This window comes from Mycteria americana, chromosome 15, assembly GCF_035582795.1.
Source record: "Mycteria americana isolate JAX WOST 10 ecotype Jacksonville Zoo and Gardens chromosome 15, USCA_MyAme_1.0, whole genome shotgun sequence".
Taxonomy (NCBI): Eukaryota; Metazoa; Chordata; class Aves; order Ciconiiformes; family Ciconiidae; genus Mycteria; species Mycteria americana.
In genome coordinates, this window is record NC_134379.1 from 9,203,482 (window position 1) to 9,226,691 (window position 23,210).

The window sequence follows — 23,210 nt, forward strand, 5'->3', positions numbered from 1 at the left end:
ATTTGCTTGACCTCATCAGACCAGATAATGGATTGGGCAACTTGCTGTATTAAAGGTTTATGGGATCCAAATAAAAAGGTTAATTTTTAATTTCACAGAATCACAGAATCATATAGGTTGGAAAAGACCTTTAAGATCATTGAGTCCAATCGTAAACCTAACACTACCAAGACCACCACTACACCATGTCCCTAAGCACCTCATCCAAACGTCTTTTAAATACCTCCAGAGATGGTGACTCAACCACTTCCCTGGGCAGCCTGTTCCAATACTTGACAACCCTTTCTGGGAAGTAAAATTTCCTAATATCCAGTCTAAACCTCTCCTGGTGCAACTTGAGGCCATTTCCTCTCGTCCTATCACTTGTTACCTGGGAGAAGAGACCAACCCCCACCTCGCTACAGCCTCCGTTCAGGGAGTTGTAGAGAGCGATAAGGTCTCCCCTCAGCCTCCTTTTCTCCAGGCTAAACAACCCCAGTTCCCTCAGCCACTCCCCATCAGCCTTGTGCTCCAGACCCTTCCCCAGCTTCATTGCCCTTCTCTGCACACGCTCCAGCCCCTCAATGTCTCTCTTGTAGTGGGGGGCCCAAAACTGAACACAGGATTCAAGGTGCGGCCTCACCAGTGCTGAGTACAGGGGCACGATCACTGCCCTGCTCCTGCTGGCCACACTATTTTTGATTCAAGCCAGGATGCCATTGGCTTTCTTGGCCACCTGGGCACACTGCTGGCTCATATTGAGGTGGCTGTCAACCAACACCCCCAGGTCCTTTTCTGCCGGGCAGCTTTCCAGCCACTCTTCCCCAAGCCTGTAACGTTGCATGGGGTTGCTGTGACCCAAGTGCAGGACCTGGCACTGAGCCTTGTTGAACCTCATACAATTGGCCCCAGCCCATTGACCCAGCCTATCCAGGTCCCTCTGCAGAGCCTTCCTCCCCTCAAGCAGATCACTCCCGCACAACTTGGTGTCATCTGCAACCTTACTGAGGGTGCACTCGATCCCCTGGTCCAGATCATTGATAAAGATATTAAACAGGACTGGCCCCACCACAGAGCCCTGGGGGACACCACTTCTGATCGGCCACCAACTGGAGTAAACTCCATTCACCACCACTCTTTGGGCCCGGCCATCCAGCCAGTTCTTTACCCATTTGTTTATTTTGAAACTGCAGTGCCATAAAGCTAATCAAAAGGGGCAGAACCACAGGCAGAATGAAACAAGCCCAGAGGAGATATTTAGGCAAAATAAGACAACTATCAGCTGAGCGCCAAGTCCAGCTGACAGCTCAGAAATCAGTGGGTATTTCCAACTCAAAAGATAACTTTGACCAGGGAGCAATCACCAGCTGGTTGCTGCCAGTGCTCACAAAAAAGCGCGCTCTCTCTAGCCATGCTTTGTAATGGGGCCCAGAGAAACAACCTCAATTTGTTCTGCATCACCCCAAATCCCCAAAGCTGCCAGCCACTCTGACCACTTTCGCACCCAGAGCCGTGGCCCAACCTCTGCCACGCAGTCCTTCAGAGCAAAGGCTGCTCCTACACGTGGCCCTTCGCTCCATGAGGTTGCGGCAAAGACTCCAGCTCTGTCCCAGCTCCACAAGGCCAACTGTGGGCACCAGCTGAAGTGCTTGTACATCCAAAATGAAAGAAACCCTTGCAAAGAGCTTGGAGGCTGAGATTCACTGAAAACAAACAAAATTCTCTCCCATTACAAGCTACCTGGGACACAATATTGTGGTTGAAAGCAAGCCCTTTCTGTGCCACTGAGTGAAGCAGCAGCAGGGAGTTATAGGAAAGTGGCTGACTTCTCAGGAACTTGGAGAACAAATTTAAAAAAAAAAATATAAAAAAACAAGTTTCAGAACACAAAATGACCCCAAAAGCAGAACTGTAGAAAACCCGAGACTTTACTGAGCAGGAGAGGAAATCCTCTAAGCCTTTTATGCCCTTCCCAGGGGAACAGGACCCCTCATCCTCCCCCAGCCTCAACCACTGTTTTCACATTTTCTTCTTGCAAATGGACCATGTTTGTTTTTATACATCCCTAGAGTACTTTTCATATCTCCTAGGAAATATGCAATTGGGTGGGGAAAATGCTGGTCTAACCCTTTCCTGCTTTACAAACCTGGTCAACACATTGCCACAAAGGCAGCCTGCCCTATGGAGCATCCCAGCTTGTGTTTTAGGACCAAGAAAGAACAAACTTCATGCAACTGTTCCGCTCTTTTCAAGCCAACTTTCCAGCAGGCTGTGTCTGGGGAGGGGAAGTCACACTTGCAGATACTTTTTCTGCAAGGATGTCTCCTTAGTTTAAAGCACTGCTGGGGGATGCTGTCCCTAGCACATTAAAGAGCTGATCTGGACACCCAGCAGACACAAGCTCACTGGAGAGCACTGGCGCTTACATCCTCTTCCAGATGTGCAGCAATTGCGTGGCCACACTGTGATTTGAGCCAGTGAATGGTGTAACAGCCCGGCTAGACAGTCAGGATAAACACTGAAAACCCTGCAACAACAGTAATTACAAGGAGACATCTGCTCCACAGCAAAGCTGGTGCCAAGCTGACATTTCATTATGGTAATATAGGGAGAGCAAAAAAAAAACGTGAGGGGAGGGATTGAAGTTTCCCTTCAGGAGATGATGAGCTGCCTTTCATGCAGGTGTCTGGTATCATGCCTGATACCACAGGCCTAAGATTCCCAAGGCCTCTCAAAAAAATACAGGCCACAAATACACACAGGCCATACAAGTACATCCCTGGAGCTAAGTCTGTGAAAACTGAGGGAGTTACACTAGGCAAACAGGTACTCTAGGCTTTTTATTATTTCTTCTGTACAGGAAAGTAGAAAAACCAAAACAAAACCACAAACCAATTCCCATATCAAATAACTGTTTATCTTGTAAAACACATTCCCTACCTTTGCGCAATCTAATAAAAGTAGAGGAAAAACATGGGCCGTTTGCCAGATGCTCTGTGTTTGTTCAGTGCCCATCTCAGTCTGGTACCCAGCAGGTCTGGGCACTGCTGGCTGTTAGGCACAGGGAGAATATGAACGTTGAACAAAGAAACAAGAAACACATCCTTTGCAAAAATAAAAGCCAAACACTAGGGTCAACGAACATGTGCGCCTCCCAGACCAGAACATCCATGTGCTTGACATGAGTGTTAGGGACAGTGACAGTCTCTGACCTTGACTGCTCAGAGGAGAAAATGAGCACAAGTGCCTGCAGGGCAGAGGAGCACAGGCTGCGCTTTCAGAACTGTGCCTGACACATCCCAGGGCTTTGCAATGCAGGGTCAGCCAGGCGCTTCTGCAAACCTGGCACACAGTTTAAATAACAACAAACTGGGATGGGAAGGAGATGGGCACAGAGGGGAAGTGGCTGGGAGGTCAGGAGTGGCAGTACTGGGAGCAGCATCCAACCCACACGCCGTGCTGCTTTGCCATGCTGTTTGGGTGACAGTAATGAAAGTCTTGTGCCAGCTGGCTCAAAAGACTTACACTATCTGCAGATCCTCTCCCCTGTCTAGCTGCCTTGTGCAGAGGCAATAGCCATGAAGGGAGAAGGACAGGGGACAGGAATTGTGCACCGAGCACCAGCTGGTGTAAATGAACGAGGCTCCATTACAGCCACAAAAATTGTAAGAGCAAGAGCTCACGTCCGCCAAGAAATGATTTGGTATGGACCTGCTAATCTGATGAAGGCAACCTGAAATCCCTTTTCTGCTCTGAAGCAGCACAATTCTTAAAGTCCCAGTCTGCCAGCTGCTGTGGGTGTCCTCCCCTGCACAGCTATCCAAAACAGGCTTCAGGCTTCAAAATGCAGAGTCTTATCCTCTCCTGTGCTGTGCCTTGCCACTGGTACAGTTCAGTACAACACAGGGCTGCAGAACGAAGAGTAAAAGATTCCCCCCAAAATCATTCCCAAGTCCACTTATAGGAAATAGAAAAAACCTGGCTTGTTTGAGAGCTGCAGAAAGGAAGCAGGACTGCTCATATGCACAACATCAACACCACTAAGCACAGAAAAAAAAAAAACCAAAACTTTCCAACCCACCAACTTCTGCTGCAAGTCCAGATCTCTGGCAGATAACGCATTGCAGGGAGAAGGGCAGGGAACAATTAATTCAGCAGGGCTCACCAAAGGCTGACCGGCCAAGCAGCGGGATGCGCCTGCAGTGACACAAGCATAACTGCCACACACTGCGAAAGGAGCCCAGGGACAGCTGTCTTGCAGGAAAGGCACTCATTAAACCAGCATGATCTGCATTTCCAGCACAACATGCAGAGGAAAAGATGGTATTATCCCTGCAGAACTCCAGAGGGAGAGCTAAGCATCTCAGAAATAAAAGCCTACCACTAATGATACCCTCCAGACTGCTAATGACTGTACAGAAGGGACAACCACACAACCCATGGAGCCACCCAAGGGGAGCAGGTGACAGCCGCAGCACCTTACACTTAAATACAATCACCAGCACAAATTAACCCTCTAATTTTACCAGCCTGAAGCATCTGGGAGCAAGTTCCTTCCCTCTGCAGATGTAAGAGCAGCAGGTAGGAAAGGCAGCTTTGTTAGGATTGCTATTGAATGTCACTGGAAGTCAGGATCAGAGGTCTCAAACAAAAGCACTTGTCCTGTCCTTAGGACTAAGGACACATTGTGACACAGCTGCTAACAAAGAGGAGCGGGGCTGCATCAGGCACAGTAGAGAAGGAAAAGCACTTTCAACATACATAAAACCCTAAATGTGCATTAAAGGTACATAAACAAAATATCTGTATCGCTACACCTAAGCTTGCTCCATGAGGGTTTGGGGATTTTCTTTTAAATCAACCCATGACCTCCCCTTAGTTCTCTCCATGGGGGACTGGGAACCCCTAAGCTGAGTCCGTGCCTTCCAGAGGGAACTTTCAGCTACTATGTGTCCTGCTCAAAGAGACTGGCCACAATGAGGCATTGGGTTTTTTGCTTTCAACATTACAGAAACAGTCACAAAGCTAGGCAGATGTCAGCCTTGGCGAGACTGCCCTGAGATCCACACCATCCAGCCATGGGGATGTGGGTACTAGATGCACACAGCCTTGGGAAGGACCATCCCATCAGTGCTCCCCTCCCAGGCCCCATGTGTCACACACAAGGCAGACAGCCAAAAAACAGTCATTCCCATGCAAATGTACCTGTCTGCATCCCTCCCAAGGTTAAAATCAATGTTGAGCCGGCCAAAGCAGAGCACTCTACCGAAGCTGCTTTGACAAACTGACAAAATGGTTCCACTTGATGCTTTTGCCTGGAAAGGATTTTGTTCTAAAAGCAGAGGTCAGCAGCTCACTGGAACAACTTCCCTGGGCTCCAAGATGCTCTGCACTTTCTGTGCCGACAGACCCAATTCAAATAATAGATCAATACCTCTTCATAATGAAAATGAAACAATGTAAGATATTACAGAGCCCTTAGGAGAAAGTCTGATTGTGCAGCGCTCCATTAAATTCTGTTTTATTAGACCCATCCTTCACTTGAGTGGAAAGGTAACAGTAGTTCAGGCCTATTTGCATCTGAATAACAATCCCATGGATTTCTAGAGCATCGTCTAGGCAGAGATCCCAAAGCGTGTTAGAAATACTTGATTGCTAAACCTCACAGTCACCCCATGAACAAAGCAGATATGACAGGTGAGGGTGCATGTACTACATTTCCATCACAACTTGTGTTAGGAAGCCTGACTGGGCACATCCAAAGTTGGACTTAGTCAAACCCTACAGCCCTGGTGTATCCAGAAACAAGGGAAATCATGCTTGAAGTCTAGACTGTCTCCTGACTTTGGGCATGGAGTGCAGGCACCTAAGAAAAGCCTGCTGAAGGCTGATGCTATGCGGTGGAGAGGTACAGCCTCAGAGGAGGATTCAAAGCACTCAGGGTGTAAGCAACAGCTGGGAAAGGACCATCTTCCTCTGTCCCTCTCGATTTCAGACAGAGCCTCTAGCAGTACACTGCACCTACTGCCTATAGCAGTGGCATGAACCTGTACTTCGGTGTTGAAATTTGAGCCCATATGAAACAACTGCACAAAATAAAAGGTCTTGAAAATCTGGCTTTTCGGGGCTTTGTTTTGTTTCTTCATTACAATGTATTTTAACTCAGTTGGTATTAGCAGCATTCACAGAATCACAGAATCGTATAGGTTGGAAAAGACCTTTAAGATCATCGAGTCCAACCGTAAACCTAACACTACCAAGACCACCACTACACCATGTCCCTAAGCACCTCATCCAAACGTCTTTTAAATACCTCCAGGGATGGCGACACAACCACTTCCCTGGGCAGCCTGTTCCAACGCTTGACAACCCTTTTTGTGAAGTAAAATTTCCTAATATCCAGTCTAAACCTCTCCTGGTGCAACTTGAGGCCATTGCCTCTCGTCCTATCACTTGTTACCTGGGAGAAGAGACCAACCCCCACCTCGCTACAGCCTCCTTTCAGGGAGTTGTAGAGAGCGATAAGGTCTCCCCTCAGCCTCCTTTTCCCCAGGCTAAACAACCCCAGTTCCCTCAGCCGCTCCCCATCAGCCTTGTGCTCCAGACCCTTCCCCAGCTTCATTGCCCTTCTCTGCACACGCTCCAGCCCCTCAATGTCTCTCTTGTAGTGAGGGGCCCAAAACTGAACACAGTACTCGAGGTGCGGCCTCACCAGTGCTGAGTACAGGGGCACGATCACTTCCCTACTCCTGCTGGCCACACTATTTTTGATACAAGCCAGGATGCCATTGGCCTTCTTGGCCACCTGGGCACGCTGCTGGCTCATATTGAGGTGGCTGTCAACCAACACCCCCAGGTGCTTTTCTGCCTGGCAGCTTTCCAGCCACTCTTCCCCAAGCCTGTAACGTTGCATGGGGTTGCTGTGGCCCAAGTGCAGGACCTTGCACTTGGCCTTGTTAAGCCTCATACAATTGACCTCGGCCCATCAATCCAACCTATCCAGGTCCCTCTGCAGAGCCTTCCTCCCCTCAAGCAGATCAACACTCCCACACAACTTGGTGTCATCTGCAAACTGACTGAGGGTGCACTCGATCCCCTTGTCCAGATCATTGATAAAGATATTAAACAGGACTGGCCCCAACACAGAGCCCTGGGGAACACCGCTTGTGACCGGCCACCAACTGGAGTAAACTCCATTCACCACCACTCTTTGGGCCCGGCCGTCCAGCCAGTTCTTTACCCAGCGAAGAGTACACCTGTCCAAGCCACGAGCAGCCAGTTTCTCCAGGAGAATGCTGTGGGAAACCATGTCAAAGGCTTTACTGAAGTCTAGATAGACAACATCCACAGCCTTTCCCTCATCCACTAGGTGGGTCACCTTGTCATAGAAGGAGATCAGGTTGGACAAGCAGGACCTGCCTTTCCTGAACCCATGCTGGCTGGGCTTGATCCCTTGGTTCTTCTCTACATGCCATGTGATAGCACTTAGGATGATCCGCTCCATCAGCTTCCCTGGTACTGAGGTCAGGCTGACAGGCCTGTAGTTCCTCGGGTCCTCCTTCCGGCCCTTCTTGAAGATGGGCGTCACACTAGCTAATCTCCAGTCAGCAGGGACCTCCCCAGTTAGCCAGGACTGCTGGCAAATGATGGAAAGGGGCTTGGTGAGCACATCTGCCAGTTCCTTCAGTACTCTCAGGTGGATCTCATCAGGCCCCATAGACTTGTGAGTGTCTAAGTGGTGCAGCACATCACTAACCATTTCCCCCTGGATTATGGGGGCTCCATTCTGGTCCCCGTCCCTATATTCCAACTCCAGGGGCTGGGTACCCAGAGAACAATTGGCCCTGCTATTAAAGACTGAGGCAAAGAAGGCATTAAGTACCTCAGGCTTTTCCTCATCCTTGGTCACTGTGTTCCCTCCCCCGTCTACTAGGGGCTGGAGATTGGAGAATCTTAGCTCTCCTTTTGCTGCTAATGTATTTGAAGAAGTATTTTTTGTTGTCTTTTACAGCAGCAGCCAGATTGAGCATTGACACAATGGTTTGGGTGTTCAGGTATGAAACAGAAGAACCTGGAGTTTCTCAGAGCAACTTTCTCAGCAGTTTCTCAGAGGATGTGGGGTGTGCTGTGCTGGGGCTGCCTTCTCCTGCTTTCACACCTTCTCAACAGGGGCAGAAAAAAGCACCCGCAGCTTCATGAAAAGCTGCCTGTGACCTTACAGCTGGTCCTTATGGCAGACCTTGTCCCAGGATGTCTCTGAAAACCTCTCCAGTGGCACATCTGGATTACTCACATCCTTTCAGCAGTTTCAGGCAGTCTGCCCCCACTTCTCCCCTAACTTCATCAGCACCACAAACATGGTTTCTCACCTTGGCCCTAGACAACAAGACAGCATGTCTTTAATGCTAAGAGGCTGTCACGGCTGCCTGGTGGTACTCTGCCATCCAGATGCCTCCGAGCCTGCAAGCACTCTGGGTCCTGACTGTCCTGGGAATGAGCAGCTAGTTTGTACTTCCAGGTCACAAAAACATGGCTATTTAGTACACCGCTTTGGCACATGCTGAACATCACCTCTGTGAAAAGCCAGAGGGTGATGTGGGAATGGTATTAAAAGAAAGCATAGGCTTACATACCTCTAAACTGAGGTCAGCATCCCTGCAGAACTAAGCTTGCAATAGTCAGAGCCAAACAACTCTAATAACTACAAAATTACACTCTTGCAGAAAGCCAGTACTCCAAGTTGATACTTGTTGTGCTGTTAGCAGACACATTGTCCCCGAGAGGAACTCACCGCTCGGCTGTACCCCAGTCACTCAGGAAGGTATGGGGTAGGGCCGAGGTCCTGGAGCATCATGGCTATAAACTGTGCAGTGGCTTAGAGATCCTGCAGCATTCGTACCGCAAAGCAGCATTCAGGCAGGGGTGAATCTTCAGTGGCTGTGGTACAGTAGATGGGGCTGGAGAAAGGGCAGATTTTGGGGAGGATCTCTGCTGCTGGGCCAGCTGGCTCCTGTCTGTGTGCGCAGCACACAGCCCTGCCTGGGCTCTCTGCAGATCTCCTGCTGTTCTGCCTCCCTGCTCCATCACCGCTTGTTAGCAAAGCCCCACTGAGCACATCATTTCTTTCTGTTCAGTCCCTTGGCTGCCTTCGGTGGGACAAGCCAGCTTTTTTCGCAACATGCAACACATTTCACAAATACTCCTCGTTTCTAGATACCGCAGGCTATTCGGAGACTAAATAGGCTTCCCTTTTCATTCAGAAGCAAACGCCTGGGAACTGTCTGCCTAGAATAACAGCCAGTGAAGACCAAGAGGGAGCAGAGATAGGAGTGCTAGAAAAAGAGATTTTTCCTTGGTCCTTTTTAAAAAAGGTGCCTTTCACTGCATTCCCTTCTGGAAACCTTAGAGCTCCAGCAGGTTAATACCAACTTAAAAGCCCATTTAAAAATTATACATGTAAAACTTTGCAATGCACTTACACATCCTGCTATTTACTGAGGCTGATGCTGAATTATACTTGATTAAAAACAGAATCCCATTCCCATTCAAGGGCAAAAGCAATCCATATAGTGCTACTGCAGAGTCTGCTTAGTATTACTCTCACATCACCCCTGTAGCAAAGGAATGATTTAACACCCTCCCAAGGAAGCTGCTGCACCACCATCCAGAGCTTAAAAGAGAAGGCTGCTCTTTGAAGCAAGTCTCTGTACTTGTCTGCAATGCTCTGCTGAGAAAAAGCCAGAGGACATGGATGTAGTGGGCTGTGCAAGGGGAACACCTTCCTTCCCATGCTCAGCTCATTGCAGGGGTTTCGTGTAGCAGATGGGCTGGGGATCCCAGCTCTGATTTTCTTAGCTCTATTTGCTATTTTGCCACTCTCTTGCTGCATCCATCAAGCATCTGCTACTTGAATATGTTGCTTAAGCCCAGGTGTTACAAAGGGGGATCCCAACACCCAGCACTTCCCAGTCCTTTGGAAGAGTTCAGCTTCCATTTGTGCTCCAACTTCAGCACCCAGATGCCCACCGCACTCCTGGCAGAAGGGATAGGTATGGGATACTGCTAGTAGGAAGCAATGAGGAAGAGGAAGGAGGGGTAGCCTTGCCAAAGGCTGCCCTTCTACACCTGTCCTCCAACCCACATGAGCACACCATATATCACTAGTCACAGAGGACATGCAGAGCTTCCTGCCACAGCTACACACGTGCCAACGTTCAAGGGACCACTGGGAAAGCAGGAGCAGGGTACGTGCAGCAAGTACTGCCAAAACAACCTGCACAGTCTGTGCCATGGTCTGCTTCTAACCCCAAGCACAATCGCTTACATAACTGCATCAAACAACAAAAATCAAACTGCCTGATCTTTCTTAAGAGGATCTAGCACATCTCTCTGGTCTGCTCTACCAGCTAATTACTCTCACCCTTATACAAAGTCTTCATCGATCAACATATCAGCAACACTTGCAGCTACATAAAAGGCTTTTCATTTCTGGGTTTGTTTTTTTTTATCTAAATAGAGCTCATCTGCACATGATAAAAAACAAGCCAGCCCCTCCTGGTGGTGTCATTTATATCACCCAGTACCTTGCAGCTGTAGTTGCAGTCAAGAGCCCCTACCTCGACATCTTCACTTTTGAGGGGCTCTGAACTTGCGCAGGCAAGAGGCAGGAGCAGAGAAGGAGCAAGTCCCCATCTCACACACAGGAACAGAGGCACGGGTGGATCAAGTAGCTCACTGGGAATCACAGTAGAGCATGCAGCAGCTCCATCACAGACTCATGTCCCAGCTCTGCTAGCCCACGCCAACATGAGGCCTGAGGAACTCACGTCTGCCAAGAGCCAAACCAGATCAAACCCATCTACGCTACCGATGCTTGAGAGTGCCTACCCCGGGCTTACATTGCAGTGGGTATTCTTCAGAATAGACAAGCCTGTGTTGACTCAGCTGTTGTTTTGTTTGCTTAAATTTCCTTTTAAGATAATGGAAATTATCCTCACATATTGATGATCAAGCAGATTAAGTCTTATCTCAGAAAAGCCAGCTTTGATCTGCACGTCAGGCACTTCATTATTACTCCAGGCTTAGCGTGCAGGGCTCCAGAGCACTGTGGGCATTCATACAGGCGCCCTGCAGAGAACTGCTGCTGGAAAGGTAACTTCCCAACGGCTTTAGCTGCGTGTCGTGACCCTCCCTTCATCCCAATAGCTCAGACCATACAGAGGGGACCAGAATTGCTTAGTTTCCCTAGACACAGTCACAGTAGGGCGATTGTGCTTTTTCTCCAGAGAATGCACAAAATAATGTTTTTTCTTACTTTCAGCCACACTGTCGGCAACTGTTTCAGCTTCTTGTGAGCTAGACAAAATACTGAGCTTGCAGCTAAACAGCAGAAGGGACAGCTGCTGTGCTTCATCTTGACTGTGCAAGTCAGCAAGGTTTTCCCCTGGGTCAAGCTTGCATGTGTGTTCTGCGTTAAGTGTCTGCTCCTGGCTAGTGTCACAGCCAGGCTACCTGCTTAGACAGACCTTTCGTTTGCTTATTCTTATTCCTTACTTAAGCTCTTACTAAACAAAGCTACTTGTGTCCCAATCCTAAGACCAAACTGGGATACCTGCCTGGCGGCATATTCAGGCAGGTCTTTTGATGAAGTACGCTTCTCCCTCAGCCTTTCCTGCCGCTCCCATGCATGTCTCCTGCCACTGGAGAAGAGTTTAAGGTCACTCCTTGAAGCAAATATCTGCTCACAACAAGGAAAACATTTCTGGCCAGCAGACAGCAGTCTGAAACTGGAAGAAAATCCTCCTGTTACACACTTCACCTGGTATTGGTTTCCACTGTTCATCTGCCAAAGCAAGCTGGCATGACACCAAATTCACCTTCACTCAAACCCATTTACTGTGCAGTTATTAAATATAAGTCACCACTGAGTCAATCTAGAAGGAAATTTTACTGCCTTTAAGAAGTCAAACCTGTATTCAGGTATCACCACATCCAGGTAATCCAAAGTAAAACAGCAGAATATCTGTCTTTGCCCAGCAAACCTGTAGGCTTGTTGGGGAAGGGATATGTCAAATCCTGCAGTAAGTATTTTCAGCCACATTTACTGTAGCAGACAACTCTGAAATACTGTTGTGCCCTCAATTAGGAAGGCTTGGGGGGCTCCAGGACTGCTAGCTTTTTCTAACAGATGGTCAAAGGGGTGGAAGGACACTTGGCACAGACAAGGACCCTGAAGCCTTGAAAAGCCACCCCTGAAGTTAGATGTGATTGAGGTCTATAAACCAGGGGTGGCACGGAGAGGGCATGATTGTTCTTAAGTCACTCCTGGCATCAGCTGAAACCTGCAGGATCAGACTCAACCCTGAATGGGAACTGCTCCCCACAGTAAGTAAGTAGGAGATAGCAGACGATGAGGATTTACACAAGTTTAAAAAGGGATTGGACAAATTAATGGAACAATATCAGAGGCTTAGCAGGCATGGAGGTGTTGGGTTGGCAGTTGGACTAGATGATCCTAGAGGTCTTTTCCAACCTTAGTGATTCTATGATTCTATTCAAGACACAACCTTTGGCCGAGGAAATGCCTGAGCCACCGATCTCAGGGTGCTGGAAGGCATGCTGCAAGGTGCACAGCTGGATGCCCACCTGGCCAGCACTGGTGATGGGTCCCAGCTGCCACACCATGGGCTGACCTGCAGCTGCCTGGCTCTGCAGGGGAACACCTATCCACCTCCTGGCTTTCAGGATTGACTCCTGCCACAACTCCTAACTCCTTCAGCAACTATTTGCTATCCAGCACATCCACTTCTGCTGAGTATCATTGGGAAAGCAATATTTGCTTTACTAGAAGGGAGACTAAAGCTTAAATAACCCCAGATAAGCACTAGTAGAGGGAAGTTACAATTGGAAAGGGAGGTAATTGCACATATCCCCAATTCACAGAGACACTTTAAGCACATGCTTTAGTTAATGACACAAATAATCCAGCAAAACTTTTCCATCCAAAGCACTTAAGTACATTCTGAAATTACCACTCCAGTGGAACTTAAAACAAGCAGACAGCCTACCTCCCCACTTCACAAGGGTGTTAGTGCAATGCCATCAGTGCTGTGGAGGTCTTGCAAGCAGGAGCAAAAGCACTTTCCTTTGTAAGGCCCGTTTCACCAGGATGGGAATTAAAGTTTGCATGTGCTTAAATGACTCCTGAAGTAGTCCACACAACAGAGCCCAGGTCTAAGACAGGCATACGAAAACAGAACAGGTAAACCAGTCATATTATCACAGTTAAACTTAAAATATTTTCCCAGCAGTTTGGGGGCGAGAAGAAGGGATATTCTACCATGCGCTGATCTCCCCAGCTCTCAGACCTTGAACGTGCCTCTGTTTCTTCATTGATCAGTGAACAAGGCTGAGAGTGCATGTATCGAAGTGCACTTCCTGGTATTAAACATACTAAACCCAGAAACCCAGCCAAAAGTGGCTGACAAAGCAAGGCAGCACTGTGCCATTGCCTGGATGGGGGAGCTCTCAGCTCTCTCCAGGGCATCTGTCCCCGCCTCTCACTGTGCCTAAGCCAGGCTTCCCACCTGGCATGGGATGTTTCTGCTCTCATCACACTGACCACTGCCTCCCTCCAAACTTCTCCCCAGAGCCAGCCCTCTTGCAGGAGGCCTCTACCCCAGGCAAGCGTCACGAGTAACAAGTGGAGTCCAGTCCCCATAGACACACAGCAGCCATGGACTGCGTGCCACCACCAGTAATTTAAAAGGTCAGCTCACGTTTCCCATCAGCTTGGTTCCTGTGGCCCCTTCCCACTCACCACGTACCATTTGCACCAAGGGCAGTGCACTGGCCTCGATTAACACCTTGCAGGCTCCCACAGGAATCCAGTTTGCAACTTCTAATTTAATAAAACCCAACCAGCAATGATGCATTTGCTGCTGTGACGACTGCAAGCTTCAAGCAGCTGCATGGTTATTGAGTCTCCCAAATTACATAACAATTATGTACGCTTACAGTAAAATTACCTTGCAATCTCTAGATTGCCTGGCAACACTTTTCCTTCAGCGTGCACAAACGGTGCATTTTTCCTCTGTAATTACATAATAATTGCCACGCATCTACCCAGCAGTTCTGAGAGAACACCATTTTTAACTTTCATTCACTAATGAAGTAAGTGGTTACTCAACAGCCCAAAATAAAGCATCCTATTGTTCCTGTTGTTGGGAGTGTTTGGGCATCCTATAATTTATTGGCCTGATTTGCTCCCTCTGCCTAGGACTACCCACACTTTACTTTTTTTTTTCTTTGACTATCTTCTAAACTTAAAGTTTCCTCTGAGGAGGAACTGTAGCATCCAGCACAGCAGAGCTTGGATCTCCCAGCTGAGGCATACAGGTTCTGCTATAATATGAATGTTAATGAGAATATAAAAAGCTGCAGTCTTCACCCTTCAAACTCAGAGTCTTGTGTTTTCCATTCATATATACATTTTCACTGACTTCCTGGGGTGACCTGACTGATTTTGGCAGAACCTGGAAGCTTCTGGACTGTCACAGACTTGCAAACATTGATTTCATTCCCACCCCTGGTTTTAGACAAAAAAATGAGGTGGTGTTGCATTTCAATACGGACATGGACCAAGGCACTGCAAACCACCCTCCTCTGCCCCGGCAAGATCCGTTACACTCGGAGACTTGGTTCTCTGCAGGTTTTTGAAACCAAGTGAGTCTTCAACAAAAGCAAGGGGCTTGCTCTGGCTCTGAGGAGCTGCTGAGCTTGCAGGGGCCACCAGAGATCGGTGAAATGAAGGCAGGCATGACTGAAAGCACTACAGCAGCACGAAACGTTCCTTTTCAGTTTGACACAGCTACACGTTGGCTTTCTGAAAGCACATCTGAAGCTATTGTCTCTGGTTTGTGAAAGAAGCAGGTATTTATTTCCAAAGGTTGAAACAGCTGGAAAAATCTCACCGTGGACTAAAAAGGGAGGGTGACATGGCTCTGTCTTGCACATATCTGACCTTTCACACATTGCATGCTGCTCATTGACTGGGGATGACAACCACTTGCTCAAGTGTCCTTGTCCCTCCCTCTGCTGGCTGCCCTGCCTTCAGATTTGCTAGCAAAACCGTGCATTTGCACTGCCAAAGTAAGCCAGGTTTATGAAAGGTTGCTATGCCCGAGAGACGCCAAGCTAACCTACATCAGTCTCACAGAACCTGGCACAGCGCAGCTACCTCTGCCATCAGGTCAGCAGAGCGATAACCTCAAGGATGGTGCGGACAAGCTGCTGGATGGAAGAGGAGCCAAGCCCAAGGCCACCTACCCCAGCACCCCGTCTCCTGCCAGGGTCAACAGCATGGGGAAAAGCATCAGGCAGAGAGATTTAACACCTTCTGTACCCATACTCCCTGCTTTAGGCAGCCCGATGGCAAACCCTGCCTGCATCCTCATATTTCATAGTCCTTGATGATCTTTTCTTCTACAGACTTCTCTAATCACTTTCAGCCCATTTAGTTCTGGCACCTGCTATCTCCTCTAGCTATGAACATCACAGTTTAATTACATACTACACAAAAGAGTAATTCCTTCTGGTTTAAGCTTGCTACCTGATTATTTTGTTTGCTACCCCTCAGTTCTTGTGTTTTTAGAGACAGAGAACATTCATTGCCTGTTCCCTGACACTTAGGATTTTATAAGCCTCTGTCATATCAACCCTTCCCATGACAATTTTCAAATCTTAAGAGCTTAGGTCTTATCTCTGTACAGATGATGTTCCACCTCTGTATAGAAGATGTTCCAGGACCATCCTGATCACCCTTCTCAGGCTTTTTTCAGTTCTAGAGAGCTGCATCTAAGACAGGCTGAGCCAAGTCGCACAAAATACTCAAGATACTCCTTGCCTGTATCTAAGAGCTCTTACAGATCCAAATAACTGTACAATGGCATTTTCTGTTTTCTTCTCTATTTCATTCCCAATAATTCCCCAAATCTTGTTAGCTTTGTTGACTGTCACTAACTAATGGGCTGGCATTTTCAAGAGAACTATCCAGAACGCAGCCTGAGTGAGAACAGCTAATTTAGAGCCTATCACTATGTATGTATTTTTAGTGTTGTTTCTCCCCCTCATGCATTACCCTTGCAGTCAGCAACATGAATTTTTATCTGCCATTTTATCATGCCATCGCTTGCTATCATGGCATCTTCCTGCCAGTCTTCGCAGTCAGTTCTAACAATGACTATCCTGACTAACTAGATGTGATCACCAGTCTCTCTTATGGTACTCTACCCTTTATCTGGTCATTTAGGAATATATTGAACAACCCAGGCCACATTAGGGATTCCTGTCTAACTGCACTAGTGACTTTTCTCCATTGTGAAAGCTGTATTCCTACTTTCCTGATTGTCTAGTTATTAATCCACAAGAGGCCATCCAACCAAAGAATCTTATGAGCTTCTTTATGAGCTACTGTTAATGGATCTAATCAAAAGCTGTTTGGCAATCAAAACACAATGTAGTAATGGGATGACCTCACCTACATGTTTGCTGACTCCTTTGGAAAATAAATAGATCTGCAAGGCATGAATTGCCTCTGCAAAAGGTGTATCATCTCTCCCTCCTCGTATTCAGCAATTCAACCATGGTCAATTCTTTAGGGCATCAATGTGCGGAGAAAGCAGTCAATGGTGAGGTCACTAAACACTATGGAGAGATGTCTACAAGGAGGACAGCAGAATCAAACAGGCATAGAGACAACCGCAGCTCACCAGCAGTTTGTCTGACAATGCGCCCAGCTGGTACACAGGCAGTAACTTCAGACTAGCTGACTCATGGGTACCTCCATGCTACGTGGGTCCCTGATAGCACCCTGTGAATGAACTGCTCCAGTGCAAGGAACAGCACTGAGGATAAAGGCAGGGACCTTCTGCTGGAAGAGGGAGAGAAGGGGCTCAGGCTAACATGAGCGAGCAAGAGGGGATCCGAGTTGTGCCTTCTGACTCTGTGACAATGCTGGTAGGAGGCTCGGGAGGAGTGGGAATGTGCAGTGTAATATGTTTAGACACAACATAGGAGTAATGTCACCTACCAGCACCACACCACATCAAAACACCAGGCTCTCTGACCCACACCCCCCTGCGTGGTACTGATGTCTCCTGTACCCATAAATGCCCAGCTCTACTGTGCTTGCTACTTTCAGAGGTCTATCTTACAGAAAAGAAAGCAACCAGCAGTTTCATGGGTATCCTCCCACTGCTGGCACAGGTTAGAAGAGAAAGCCCAGCCATGAAGCCTGCAGCACAAGGTCTGCAGATCAGCAGTGAGCAAAACACACCATCTGACAGCCTCACATCCCCCGCTGTGGAAAGCAAGAGGTTACATGGACATGCCAGATCTGCTAAGAGTCCATGTGGGGAAACACCAGCCACCCCTCGCTGCTCCTTGGGGCCCACGCTCACAAGATGCCAACACACAGACCGCTCTACCTTGTATCTTCAATTCAGGGACCCCTCTTCTCCCACCCCTGCCAGGTTCATGCCAGCAGGGATATGTCGACTACAACGGGGCCAGAAAAATCCCTGCTGTCATTTACAGACCTATTGTGGCCTCCTTGTACTCTTCAGGACAGGCGCTCAAAGAATCTGGCCTCAGCCACAGTGGGAGAAGACTTACTAAAAAAAAGGTGATGATAATCAAATAGACCACAAACAGGAAACCTGCCGCTGGAGTTTCTGGACGGAGCCTGGGAACACACTGGAGTCACCACCTCCCTAGGAGGGCACAGCAGCACTAGGTTTTCATCACGAGACAGCCCTGAGTGACAAGTCAGAAACTGATGCTGTGGAGGGAGCGGACAAGGGCAGACACCCTCCCAGCACTGCTCGCCAGCTCTCCCCATGGCCAGCACTTGCCCTGCTAAGCTGGAGACAGCAATTTGTTCCAGCTGAAGCTGAGTCTGTGTCATACAAACACCCATTTTCTGGCTCTGCTATTGCCTTCAAAGATACCCTCCAAAAAAAAAGGGAGATAAATAGAAGAAAAAAGGAAGCCACTATTTTCATAACATCCTTTCTAAGGAATGCCTGCTCCTAGCATCTGTGATACTGCCCAGGTAAATCTGAGCAGAGCCACCACCAACTGCAAACCTTGTCACATGCAATTAGAGGGGACCTCGCTCGCTTGACTGACAGCCCACCAGAGCCAAGAGGTTTCTCCCCAGCTGAGCAGGACGCCAATGCACATGCTCTGCAAAGCTGCTGTCAGTGCTGGTGGTACTCACAGTACTCGATGCCCAAGACAATGTCTCGGAAGTAGAGTCGAGCCTGCTCCTCACTGAAGGGCTGGTCACTTGGTACCTCCATGACAGGCCTGTTAGGAAGAGGGAAAGTAACTAAGTACTTTGCAGAATGGCAGTAACCCTCCTTGCTGGAGGAGTTTCAGGTTCTCCATCACTATGTCCCCAGCATTGAGGGCCAGGCTCCCAGGAGGTTCTGGGTGCTGTGACACAGGACGGAGGCACAGCCATCCTTTCTGGATGTGGTGACACCTAGGTTAGTGAACTCAGCTAGCAGTGATGGGTGGCTTTGCACAGTCCCTGAGCCAGCGTGAGCCACAGAGCCCTCACCAACACCAGGATTAACTGCTGCTGTCTGCAAAAAATAGGGCAAACACTTCATTCACTGAGAGTCCTAATGGGAAAATTGTAGCAAAAGAACAAAACCGGATCTGGCCTTTGGTTTCTTGCTAAAGCTGCTCATGGCTGTGAGCGCCAGCATCACCAGCAAGTACCAGGGAGCAGTGGGGATAGAGAGCCCTTTGCTGTGCACTGGATGTCATGCCTGCTGGGGCTCAGTCCTGAAGCAACATCAGTGTGCAGCTAATCTAAACCAAGGCAGAATCTAGACATGAACCACTGGCTCAAAGGTTAAGTGGGAATATTTCCAGTGCATTGCATTAAACTGCTCTGAAAACCTATTTTGCTGTTCAGGGTTCAGCCACCACCAGGGTTCAGCCATTCAGCCCTAAACAGCCAAGGTTACCTGGTCAGCTTCTCCTCTCCTTTCCTTTGTATGCCGCCACTGCTGAGAGATGCACAGTATCCTCTAAAAGCCCCTCTTCTGCCTGTGCCTGCTGAAAGCTGAGGGCAAAGAGGCTGTAAGAGCTAGTCAGCATCTCCTGTTCCCCAGAGGATGACTGGCAGGAGCTAAGGACTTCACTGCACTGAGGGTTAATCCTTCTTTTGCTCGGCAGCTTGACCTTGCATTTGGACATACCCACCGAGTCGGGCTGGATTTAAGTGAGTGCTCCTGAGACACCGTCCTTGCAAGCCAAACCCTGGCCAAGAATAGCCCATCGCCAAAACCAGGCTCTGCAGCTCTTCCCCTCAGCACCCAGCAGCAAATCCTTCCTGCAACAATTCTCTCTTCTCCCTTGCTGCCATTTGATTGATGACCTTCATCTCCCATTTGCATTTTTCTGCCACTGCCTTCCCTCCCTCATGTACATTCTTCCGCTGCTGAAACCAGGGAGAAATAATGTGAGCGGCAGGACTGGCAGAGCCACTAATGGAGTCTAATTGCCTTCTAGAGGCAGACAGGCTGTGCTCGGCCAAGCTGCACGTTCCCTGGCCACAGCTGATTACAGGAGCTTTTTTTTCTCTCCTTCTCCTACAGGATAGTCATCAGCCTAGTCACCAGGGAGACTGGGGAGCCTCTCACCAGCAACCTGCTGGAGCTGGCAGCCTGCAAGAGGCTTGTTCATGGGGCCAGAGAGAAAAATAAGCCCTTTGGAAATCTCTCCCATCCCGGGCACAGCTCTCCTGACCTCGCTGTGACTCTGCAGAGCTGCAGAATCAGCGCAGCTGTAGCAAAAAGCAGTGAGGAGACTCCCTCCACCTTATCACTTCTGCTATGGAAAAATACAGCAACAAAACAGCCTCCCACAATGCATTAGTGCTAGGGGCAAAATAAGGCAGTGGGTGGCAAGTAGATGTTGATGCAACGTCACACCTCTTGTGCCAGAGGAAGCCACGATGCGGCTGTTACCCCAGCAGAGTGTTCCTATTAAAACCTTTTCTTCCAGGCACTTGATGGGGAATTGGCATCAAATTTGTTTTCCAGATCAAAGTCTGACACCAGGACATGTCTTCTCAGCCCATTATTATTCACCACATCATTCCAGGCTGTAACAGTGCAAAGGCAACTAACAGCTGGATTTTGCCTCCTCTGCACTTGCATGCAGACAACCGTTTGCCCCACTGTACATACCAAACCTCCATTTCATCTAGGAAGCTAATGATGAACACCAAAAATTTCAACACAAGGGATCCCAGGAGGGCTACTTACCCTTTCCTCAGGAGGTCAAACACTGCAAGAAAAGTAAATCAAACCATGAATGAATCAGAAAAGGCAACTGGGCTTATTCATTTTTTAGTGCCTACAAAAACACATCCATTCCCATACCTGCAAAATCAATTTATCTCCACTCACTTCTCTTCCCTCACCCATGACAAGGACACCAGAGGATGCAAAATGAAAATATTCATCTCTTCAGCAAAGACAAATATCCTCACCTCCTGCCAGCTCCATGGAGGGAGACAGCAGGTGCTAATTTATCAACCACATTGCTGCTGCTCCCAGTGTAAGCCCTTGCTGATTTGAGCCCCATCTTATTCAGTACCTTCAGGGAGGGTGTTTGGTGTGATATTTCTGCTAAATTGCTGATACCGAACGAGATGCTGTAAGAACATGTTGCTCCATTTCTGCTGTGTCAATCAGCAGCACAGCTACAGGGCTGTCAGAGGTAAACACTCCCTGGCAGGAGCAATTGGAAAGGATTTGTTGGCGAGTTGAGGTTTGTAGAGCACATGAGTTTGTGTCTGATTAGGGGGTTAGTGGCAATGTGTTTTTCTGATCCTGTCTGACCTGTTCTGCAAACAGGAGAAGGATCCACCTTTGTCTAGTAGGAGAGTTCTTTCCTCATGAATTACTAAGGGATTTCTTGCACCTCCCAAGAAATCCAAGCAGATCGCCCTCCCCAAAGCACCAGGCAACCCTGCTTACAGCTGCGATCTTAGACCAGCTGAAGGTACAAACACAACAAGCCAGCCTGCATTGGCTCATCTTGCTCTCCAGGCTGAAGAAGCTACAGCTTGTGGCAGCATTTCATTATTCAACCATCTTATACCATTGTAGGTTGCTCAATTTCTATCAGCACCTTCCATCCCCTGCTTTCTTCCCAATGAGCATGCAGCAGAGTGCTCACAGCAGTACTTAATGCTAGCTGTAATTAGCTAAGAGCAAACTCCACTTTCTCTAGTTTTGCTTTGTAGTGGGGGGCATTTTTGGAAGGAGAAAGGTGCAGTTATCAGCTGGGTCAGCAGCAGGAGGGAGGAAACTCACTTGCAGAAGGCTCAATCCTGAGCAGTGCTGAGCACCCACAGCTTCCCCTTGCTGCCAAGGGAACTGCAGAGGCAGGAGCTTGATTTGCCTGCATTGCTCTGCCTGAACCACTCACAGGATCCCAGGCAGAGCAAAGGAGAGCAAAGAGGTGATGGGGCATGGACAACATGGACACAGCCACTGCTCACTGCCCAGGGACCAGTACAACCTCCCCAGGACCCCCAATGGGACCAAGAGATTTCCCACTTGTCCTGCTGCTATTGCTGCCATTTCTGGGACTGTTATCTTGCTCCACAGGGAGAGCTTTTTTTTTTTCTTTTTTTCTGCAGCTTTTTTGACTTCCTCATGCATTTATTTTCATTCAACAAAAAAAAAGCTTGCTACCTCATCTCTCCCCTTCTCTCCATCCCCAGGAGTTCAGGCTTTTAAACAACAGCCTCAGCTGCCCTCCCCACCACACGTGCATCTGCCTCGGCTGCCACTTTGCGATGCTGCCAGAGTGCCACTGGGGCTTCAGCAGAAAGGGAAAAATGGTCTTTCAAAGGCAAATAGCTTTGTTTGCTAGGCAGAGCCCCCTTTCACAGTCAGCTTCAAAAGCATCCCATAATTATTTCATGAGAAGCAGCCTTTGAGCCTGTCTCATCAGGAAACATTACGGGGAAGCAGAGATGTAATAGGGTCAGACGTCCCCCTCCTCTGGCCCATGTCAGAGGGCACCTCAGTGCCTCCCAGGCCTGTCCCTCCAGGTTTTACCCAAATGGGGGTTAGACTGTGGCTAACCTTCCAAGGTTTGGGGGAGAGGAAGACAAAATGGGTGGAAATTCCTCACCCTCTGCATAAACGCACGGTCAGCTACGGCCTCCCATCTGAGCACCCCACAGCAGGATCTGGGCTCAGAGGCCAAAGGCAGGAGTGCTGCTGTCTTGGGAGGTCTTGAGGCTCAGCAGGGTGGTCAATGTCTCTGCAGGGGTCGCAGGGAACACCCTGAGACAAGACTGCTTTCCAGAGCCACTACCACTATCCACAGCCTACAGGAGGAGCCTGGAGAGACCAACCTCATACCAGGAGGACGAGAAACCATCCTGCACCCGTCCCTTCTCTCCTGGCTCCTGGACTGGAACAGACACATACATAGGGGAGGGCAGAGCCCATCATGTCTTTTTAGTGTCCCCCTGGCAAGGAGATGTGCACAGCTGTACTAAGACACAAGGCTGCCTTACCCTACTGGGCCCTTCCGTCCCGCTGCCTTTACAGGCATTTTAACTTTTCAGAAAAAATAAGTCTGCTGAAGTTGGTACAAGTTTCCTCCTGGCATTGACCCCGAGCCCTGGTACATGTTACTTGCATCACTAGGTCTAAGCCCAGACGGTTCTGTTAGCACATAATGACTCACATACCCATGTACAAGTTGTCCTCTGCAGGATCATCAAGGACCTGTAATTGATAACAGAGAGATAAGGGGAAAGGGGAAAAAAAGATATTTTTAATCAAATAACATTTTACTGCTCCCTGTACACTGTGCTGAGCTGCAGAGCACCGAGAACAACTTAGGCTAATATATAGAGATTCCTGCAGAGAGAGGGGCTTTGAAGGACACAGATTTTCCTGCCTCCAGAAAAATCTGGGCTTCTGCCTGTATTTGGAGAAACAGCCTACCAATAAAGGCACTGCTTGTCCTAATCTGACCTCAGATGATATTGAAAATGGCACTGAAGCTTTGCACTTGTGCACCTTCCCAGGTGCATCTACACACAAGTTTCACTGGTCAAAGCTTGCTGGTATTTCTACCAGCACAGCCAGCTGCCTTCTCTTGGGCACCAGCCCAAAACC

At 48.6% G+C, this 23,210-nt stretch overlaps 1 protein-coding gene across 5 annotated transcripts in view; it reads right to left on the minus strand.

Annotated features, from left to right (window-relative positions):
* Positions 1–23,210, minus strand: part of CAMKK1 (calcium/calmodulin dependent protein kinase kinase 1) — a 109,286-nt gene that overhangs the window by 21,825 nt on the left and 64,251 nt on the right. For all 5 annotated transcript variants that reach the window (XR_012777986.1, XM_075518093.1, XM_075518095.1 and 2 more), the window contains 3 exons: positions 22,778–22,814; positions 20,325–20,346; positions 18,260–18,348 (listed from right to left, as the gene is read on the minus strand). Coding sequence is in view for 4 of the 5 variants with exons in the window: in XM_075518093.1 (XP_075374208.1) it covers positions 18,260–18,348; positions 20,325–20,346; positions 22,778–22,814 (148 nt within the window). In the remaining variant the exon portion in view is untranslated. The remainder of the gene's footprint in view (positions 1–18,259; positions 18,349–20,324; positions 20,347–22,777; positions 22,815–23,210) is intronic.